Genomic DNA, 8670 nt, shown 5'->3' on the forward strand with positions numbered 1-8670 from the left:
GTGTGAGTGTTTGTGTGTGTGGTTGTGTGTGTCAGTTCAGAATAGTTCAGTTTAAGGTGTTGAAGAGTCTCATAGCTTGAGAAAAGAAACTGTTACACTGTCTGGTTATGTCTTGATGTGCCTTATGACAAAAGTCTTGAAGCACATTTCAATGGGTGTGAGTATGATGGGATATTAGTCTTTGAGGCAGGACACTGTAGACTTCTTTGACACAGGGAAAATGGGGGTGGACTTTAGGTATGTATGAACAATGGTGCTGCTCAGGGAATTGTTAAAAATGTCAGGAAGGTCAAATGCTGGCTGCACATTCCCTGAGCACTCTGCCAGGAATCTTGTCTGGAACAGCTGACTTCTGTCAATTAACTCTGCATAGAGTTGTTTTAACATCAGTTGTGGTTATACAGAGCACCTGGTCATTGGGAGGAGGCATGGTCTTCCTCACCCCCACATTGTTCTGCACCTCTGCTCTGAAGGCAGAGTCTCTGGACTTCAAAAGCTCATGCAGTTTTGCAGTCATCCACAGCTCCTGTTTGAAGCATGTGGTGGTCTTGGAGACGGTCATGTCATGGATGCCGATGTAGCTGGTCACTGATACCATGTACTTCTTCAAATTGGTGGAATCTTTGTTGGTTGCAGCCTCACTGACTACGACCACTGATATTTAAAAACTTAATGACGGATGAGGAGGAACTAGATTCAAGCGGAGAGTTCTTGCACCAATCCCTGTTGATGTGAAAACACAAGCCACCACTGTGAGCCTTAGTGCACAATTATTTTGGCATGAAATGAGGTGAGCCCATCTTTTAGTGTGGAATAAAGTACAAAAATATTACAATAAAATCATAAATGCTGTAAAATGGGGAGCAAAGTCGTTCATTGGTTAGCATGTTTGGTGGTTTAGTGGTTAGCACAAATGCTACAGAAAATAGATGAATGCTGTAAATGTTCCATTCCATAAGTATTCATAGTAAAAATGTATAGTATTTGGTTTAAGCAGCAATTTAGGAAAGACATTTTCAAAATCTAAAAAATTACAAGAGAACTTGAACAGTGTTGGAGTCAGACTAGATTTTTACTAGATACTTATGGACAGTATTATGGAGTCTGAGGGCTTGGTAAAAGAAACTTACACAATCTGATTGTGAAAACCTAAATGGTTCGGTACCTTTTCCAGAGTTTGTATGAATAACCTGTTGCGGGTGTTTTTGAGTGAGACTCAGTCAGTGGAGGAATAGATACTAGGTTCTTCTTCTTTTTCTGCATTGTGTAATCTGATGTCAGGTGCTACAGAAAAGCCCCATACATCTTGAGATATGTGGCTGGATAGATCAGTCACTAAAGGTGATCCAGAAACACCTTAAATCATCATAGAGCAGATGAGAAAGACTATACAGGATAGTTTTCATCTTACCTCTCATCCACATCTCAGTCACTGCCTCCACACTGTCCCGTTCCATCCCCACCAGAGAGCTGACCTTCCTCATCAGATTGCCCAGTTTGGTGGCAACACCATTCCCAATGCCAAACCAAGCATACAATAGAAAAAGAAAATAATACTTTATCAAGTAAAAAGGCTCATTTAAACGTCTCTGATGTTTTTTTGAAGGACTGATTAACAATTTGCATAATCTCTTTGCATAGATGCTTCATTGCCCTGGTCATGTGCGCTGCAACAATATAAATTTAGACACAACGTTATTAATGAAAACCTCTTAATGAAGTTTATGAAATTTATATCATGGACAGTCGTGCACCTGAACTACCATAGACTTTCCTTCTGCCTCCTGAAAACATGCCAATATTAAAAGTTCAATGATGGAGACCCTATTGCAAGACCTACCTGTCAACAGAAGCTCAAAGGCATGTAAATATGCAAAGTAGTTTGCTTGTGGAAGAAAAACAGCCTTCTCAGTCAGACAGCTCTCAGAAGAACAGTGAGGTGTGTTAGTGCTGCAAGACTGATCATCTACCTCCTTCAGACTTTAGGTAATTTTCAGACATCTACATTGATGCTTTAGTTTTTCTAAAAACAATAAGAGGAAATGTTTTAAATAGAAAAATATTTGTGATCATTTTATTAGATTTCTTGTGCTTACTTTTAATAGTGAAAGAGATGTATATTACGACTATTGTCATTATTCAGGATTATTTGAGATTCAGATGAAGAGGTTTTATTGCTATTGTGTTAGTTGAAATTCTGTTGGTGGCATCATGAGCCACTGCACTTAAAAGGTTCAATTTATGAAATTATAAAAATTGTACAGTACAGGAAGTTGTCAATGTACAGTACAATCAAAACAAAGTCCAAAGGCATGTCAGACAGTACATGTTTACCTGAGTTGTTTACTGTACTTTGGCAGTTAGGATTAGCAGTTAGTCTGATCTTTGTGTTATTGGCCTTACTTTTTTGAGTTCAGCTGTGAAATTGCCATTGGGGAGAAACCTCCAGGGTCGGGGTTTAATTTTAGTCTCTGCCTGTTTGCATGTTCTCTTTGTCATTAGTGAGTTGTGTTGGTCTGAATGGCATAGCAAAGCTATTTGTGATCATTTTTGAATTATATTTTTTGTGCTTACTGAGAAGAAATATCAAATACATTTTAAATAGTGAAAGCGATGTTTCTGATGCCACCAACAGAAAGGTTTTAATATTGCTTTTGTGTTAGTTGAAATTCTGTTGGTGGCATCATGAGCCACTGCCCTTAAAAGTTACAATTTATGAAACTGTAAATTAAGATTATAACATGACAGCCCCCAGGTGGCCCAGCGACAGGATCGCATGCTATCACCGTTTGGGTTTTATTCCCAAGTGTTAACTCTCAGTGCTGTATTGATGAATACTATCCTGGATAGTCTTTATAATTCTCTCTATGCTAAATTAAGGAATTAAGGTGTTTCACCTTCAGTCACTGATCTATCCAGCCACATACCTCATAATGACTGGGCCTTTTTTGTACCACCTGACATCAGACATTATCCACAAGCCTCGATAAAAATGGGAAATTTGCTTCAGGAAGGGCATCGGGGATAAAACCTGTGCCAATAATAAGTGGACCACATGATCTGCTGTGGCGACCGGAACAGGGAGCAGTGGAAAGAAGAAAGACCTGGGTGTTATACTAGACAGTAACTTGTCATTTGAAAATCATATCGTCCATACTACAAAAACCGCCTTCTTTCACATTAGAAATATTGCCAAGCTGAGAAACATCCTGTCTGTATCTGATGCTGAGAAGCTAGTTCCTGCCTTCATGACCTCTAGACTGGACTATTGTAATGCATTACTAGGTGGTTGTCCTGCATCTTTAATAAATAGGTTACAGTTAGTCCAAAATGCAGCTGCCAGAGTTCTCACTAGGACAAGAAAGTATGACCTTTAACCCCAATGTTATCATCTCTACACTGGCTACCTGTTAAGTTTAGAACTGATTACAAACTGCTGCTACTTACGTACAAGGCTCTTAATGTTTTAGCTCCCATGTATCTAACTAGTCTTCTAACACGTTACAATCCTTCACGCTCTCTGAGATCACAAAACTCAGGACTTCTGCTAGTTCCTAGAATATCTAAGTCTACTAAAGGTGGTAGAGCGTTTTCTTATTTAGCTCCCAAACTTTGGAATAGTCTTCCTGATAGTGTTCGGGGCTCAGACACACTTTCCCAGTTTAAATGTAGACAAAAGAGATCTCTCGTTAGTTAGCTTCCCATAATATTGTGCTCTATTACATCAGATCACCTGCACATTATCATCTAGTGCTTTCTAATATTATAAACAGCAGCTACATTAATTCCTCTCCACTGCTGCTCTCTTTCTACCATCCCGAGGCATCCAGAAACTGTACCAGCTCCGATTGTAATAAAGATTTTGTACCTTCATTGAGTTGAGGCCGACTCTGTGATGTACCACCTCCAGTTGGACTCTGCTTCAAGAAATATTCAGACAATCTAAGCAGAGATGCCTACACCATGTGGACTTTATGGACAACAATCTCCTCATCACTACAACATTTATCAGACTGCATATTTATAATCACACCCCCAGTGTCACCCAGATGAGGATGAGGTTCCCCTTTGTGTCTGGTTCCTCTCAAGGTTTCTTGCTTTACCATCTATGGGAGTTTTTCCTCCCCACAGTCACCTGAGTCACCTCAGACTTGTTCATTGGGGATAAATACAAACACATTTAAATATATCTAATATTAATCTTGAATTTGTATTATATTAATCTTTATATTAACTTTTAGTTCACGTTAATGTTCTGTAAAGCTGCTTTTGGACAATGTCCATTGTTAAAATTGCTATACAAAAAAAAACAAACAAAAAAACAAAACAAAACAAAAACATAGATAGACAATAGGCTCTGGTTTAGTGTACAGTATAATCAACACAGAGTTCAAAAGCATGTCAGACAGTACATGTTTACCTGAGTTGTTTACTGTACTTTAGCAGTTAGGATTAGCAGTTAGTCTGATCTTTGTGTTATTGGCCTTACTTGAGTTTATGCTGTGAAAAGGTCCATAATATCTAATGTATTCTTTTGTATCAGCCTGCTACTTATTTCTGTGTGCAAATGGAGAAACTCTGTCAATTAGACGTTAATATCATCTTTTATATCATAGTGAATCTTCCAGCAACACATAAGCAATGAAGCATCATCTTTTTGTGCTCCTGCTTTTCACAGGTGAGAGAAAATGAGTCACATGACACAAAGTACCATCACATACTGTAAAGTATGTGTGCACAAATTGTAAATAGTCAATGGAGATGTGTTACTATAAGTAATATGTTCCAGAATTTGTCCTACAGAAGGACAAATGTTAAAAAATAAATCCACACTAAGAGGCTGAAATCACACAAGCTAAACATTAAACTCTTTCTCCACAGGAGTCCTTACCCTTGTCCTGTCTTTCTCTCGTAAGTACTATCTGATCCAGCAGAGCAAAACATGGAACGATGCTAAGGCTTTCTGCCGAGCCACATACACTGACCTGGCTATCATCAAAACTAATGAAGAGATGGCCCAAATTCAGAAGGTATCACAGACACAACAATTCGGATCCAATGCTTGGATTGGACTGTACACTAACATCAACAAGTGGCAATGGACATTGGACAATGAGCCACTTGGAAGCTTTAAACGTTGGTCTCATGGGGAGCCTGATAACTCGCTAGGAAATGAAACTTGTGTCACTATTTTCAATATGGTATGGGTTGATGTACCATGTGGATGGCAGAAACCATTTGTGTGCTTTGATGGTGAGGAAGAACATTTATTTATGGAATAAATTATAAATTATATAGAACTATTTATGGAATATGACTAATAATAAACTTTAGTAATATGAGTATTTTATTTTTGAGTTGAAAATCTCCGTGAATTATATATATGCTAAAGTGTGTCAGACTTGAAAATTTGTGTAGGGAAGGAGGCCAGAGGAGGCAGGCTTTGGATAGAGAAATAATACGGCAGACATGTTTATTTTTATCCTGATGATTCTCTTTCTATAGTAGAAGATGATATGCTTAGATTGAATATTTACATAAGGAGGTTTTAATCTTGTGTTTGTTGGTTATCACAGACAGGAAGACTGGAGCTGAGAGTTACATTCTTTTTACTCAGTATTTAACTTGGTATGATGCTCGGAACTACTGTAAGCAGTATCATACAGACCTGACCAGTGTGAGAAACCCAACAGAACACTCAATTGTTGGGGCAAAGAACTATGGGACCTGGACTTGGATTGGCCTTGTAAGAGACCCCTGGTATTGGACAGACCAGACCACCGACGTGTCCGTCATTAAGTGGTCGCCTGGAAACGCTTATGATTATCTGATGAATAAAAGTTGTGTCTATTTAAATGGTGGTCTGGCTGATGTAGAACAGTGCTCAAACATGATGCCTTTCTTCTGTTATGGTGAGTTTAAATTAAATTCAGTCTCATGTTAATGTAATTTAAGTTGATTTCTGAATGTGGTGTTAATTTTCTATATTTGTTTCTGTTTCTGCCTCCAGTATTCCCAACACAGAAGAAGACCATAAGAATGAAGTTGAAGTCCAGTCAGGATGTGAATGATCCTACAATAATGGCAGCCATCGAGGAGAAGGTGGGTTTCATCTTCACTCAGTGTACAGTCACCTTCTCATTACTGCAGCCAGACATCGAGCCTTCATCACACTGAGACATGAACAGACTGTAGTCTAATCATGATGCATCTTATGTAGCATTCTTACAAATCTCACCAGAGATTCTCATCCTGCATCATTCACTAACTAAAGTCATGTTCTGTTCTTCAGCTGAAGCAGAAACTGAAGGATTATGGAATGGCTGAGAACATCATTGTGACATGGAGAAAGCAACCAGATGGAGTGGTGTTTCACAAGGAGGAGGAAAACATTACTGCAGTGACTAACACTAGGGAGACTTGTGATCTCTAAATCTCATAATAGTGTAAATTCTGTAGTGCACTGATTACTTTTAGTTTGAGGACACATAGTGTGTAATATTTTAGAGTTGTTAAGTAGTACTTTTACTAGTAAAAGATCCCTGAGTTACTAATGTCTGTAAATGCTGTCACAAATACATGAGCATGTATGCTAAATCTTTGCTTGTATCAGTACGGGATTTTTTCACTTCTGCTTGTAAGACAGTTGGTTTAGATTTGATTTCATTAACTGTTTCTTCTTTCTTTATAAGACTTTAGATTTCAACCAGGCACTGAATGTCATGCTTATTATAGTACATACATTCATTGTACATAAACCAACAGCCCTCTATATGATCTAGAATATATATTTAGTTTTACTGTGTCTGATTGTCCTGAGAACATCGGACAGATACAAAAACTCTGACAGACTTTACTACTTTAGTGCATTTTGATTCCCTTTTACTGAAAATATGGATGAAGAACTGATCAGATTGACTTGTCAGCTTTTGCTAAGAATGTTAACTATTTAAAATAAAAAGATTCTGCACAGAACTTAAAGAAAGAAAAACTGAAATCTTACTCATTTCTTTTCTACACCTTGACAGTACAGAATTAATTCTGCTCAAAGAAGTCTAAATATTCATATAATATATAATATATATAATAATATAATTTAATGAAAATAATCAACAGTTAACTATCATTCCACAAATATTTCACATGTTTATATTTTACACCTTAAAGCTGAAATCGAAAGCTTGTTTCTTAACTTTACCCTGTTATGTTAGACATGACCTAAGACATGGTTCACTGCAGTACAACATCCATTCAAATCACTTATACAAATAACTAATCAGACTCACAAACAATACTCACCACACTGCAGTTGTTTATTTGTCTTCTGTTGACGTCTTTTATCTAAATAAAATGTCCTCTTTATACACTCTATACAGATCTATGCCACTGCACTAGTAGAGTTTTTATTGCACCGCTGTATGAGAATGAGAGACACATTATTTACTCTAAGGCTATTTAAAGAGAATATTGTCATGATCACTGCAGTCTCAGCTCCAAGAGCACCTTTAAACATATAATAAAATAGCTTAAATATAATAAAAGTAACAATACACTAATAATAAAATAAAATAAACCTAGTGTATATTCTGATGTTGATTCTTGTGCTCTTATATGTTAAATTATGACATCAGCTGAACTATCTTTTGTTATTATTGAAGGTATTATGGTACATTCAGGTGTGATGTCATTACGTTCTACAATGCACTCTACTTTGAAAGTGTTAGTGTCGGATGTACTGAGTCGATGTACTGAACCGATGCTCGTTCCAGTTTTTAAAACAAGCAAGCGTTCTGAGTAACTTTTACGTTACATACTACACGTTATTGAATAAATCTATTGGTCTAGCTTAGCAATAGAAGTATAGTTAGCGGCAAAATTAACAGGTTAACAAAATGGCTAGTACAAAGTGCAATGGAATGGCATAACAAAGAGGAACGGCAGTGATTTATCTCCTATCTCACATGACATTTTCTCAGTGGCAAGGGCAGTAAATGGAGGAGCAACAATCACTGGAGGTTTGCAAATCCACCAGGGGAAAGCAAAATGCTGTAACAACAACCAGGTGCAAGCGTGCACAGCAACGACAGGTCAGACAAGGAGGAACTGTAGCCAGGTTGAGAACCTCAGTGCTACTGAGCCCAACATTGCGAAAAGAGCAGCCCCTACATGAGAACTCGTGTCAATTCCTAACCCCAAATCTAGTTCTTTCCAATGCAACAGCGTGCAGGGAATCTACAAGACCAACAGCTGAGATGCAAAGCTGGAAAGCGAAGATTATATGGCCAAAAGCTAATGAGAAGGATGAATGGAGAAGCTTTGATTAGAACCTACAAACAATTCTTCAGAGCTTGGCAGAGATTAGGCACCATAATCACCAAGTTAAATAAACATCATCGGAGTCATCATCTACAGTGAAGGCAGCAAAAGATTTTTAGAGCTTCAGCAGAGAAAGACCCCTCCTAAACAGAGTGGGAGATGGCAGAATGTGACTGCCTCCGAAAGTTGTGGAGAAAAGCCAAAGATCATGAAAATGAGGGTTTAAAGAACCTGTGGAAGCAGATTAGAGATAAAAAGCAAGGTTGAGCTTCTACTGGGATACTTTTAAGTATGCCTGCAGCCTATTGGCAGAGAAAGTGTGTATTAACAAGCAGGAGCTGGAAAACCACATCA

At 37.9% G+C, this 8670-nt stretch overlaps 1 protein-coding gene across 1 annotated transcript; it reads left to right on the forward strand.

Annotated features, from left to right (window-relative positions):
* Window positions 1-4641: 4641 nt before the first annotated feature.
* On the forward strand, window positions 4642-6857 carry LOC113652941 (E-selectin-like). Its single transcript, XM_047812608.1, has 4 exons — window positions 4642-4678; window positions 5577-5912; window positions 6011-6102; window positions 6293-6857. Exons 1-4 carry the CDS (start codon window positions 4642-4644, stop codon window positions 6431-6433), a joined length of 606 nt encoding a protein of 201 aa, XP_047668564.1. The 3' UTR covers window positions 6434-6857.
* The last annotated feature ends 1813 nt before the right edge of the window (window positions 6858-8670 follow it).

The sequence above is a fragment of the Tachysurus fulvidraco genome, chromosome 4 (genome assembly GCF_022655615.1).
Source record: "Tachysurus fulvidraco isolate hzauxx_2018 chromosome 4, HZAU_PFXX_2.0, whole genome shotgun sequence".
In the NCBI taxonomy this organism is placed as follows: domain Eukaryota; kingdom Metazoa; phylum Chordata; class Actinopteri; order Siluriformes; family Bagridae; genus Tachysurus; species Tachysurus fulvidraco.

Excerpts from the sequence above, each read along its gene's own strand:
- LOC113652941 (XM_047812608.1), top strand. The coding sequence starts at position 4,642 with ATGAAGCATCATCTTTTTGTGCTCCTGCTTTTCACAG. Across the intron at positions 5,913-6,010 it reads GATGCCTTTCTTCTGTTATG|TATTCCCAACACAGAAGAAG; the intron begins GTGAGTTTAAAT and ends TTCTGCCTCCAG. Across the intron at positions 6,103-6,292 it reads TGGCAGCCATCGAGGAGAAG|CTGAAGCAGAAACTGAAGGA; the intron begins GTGGGTTTCATC and ends TCTGTTCTTCAG.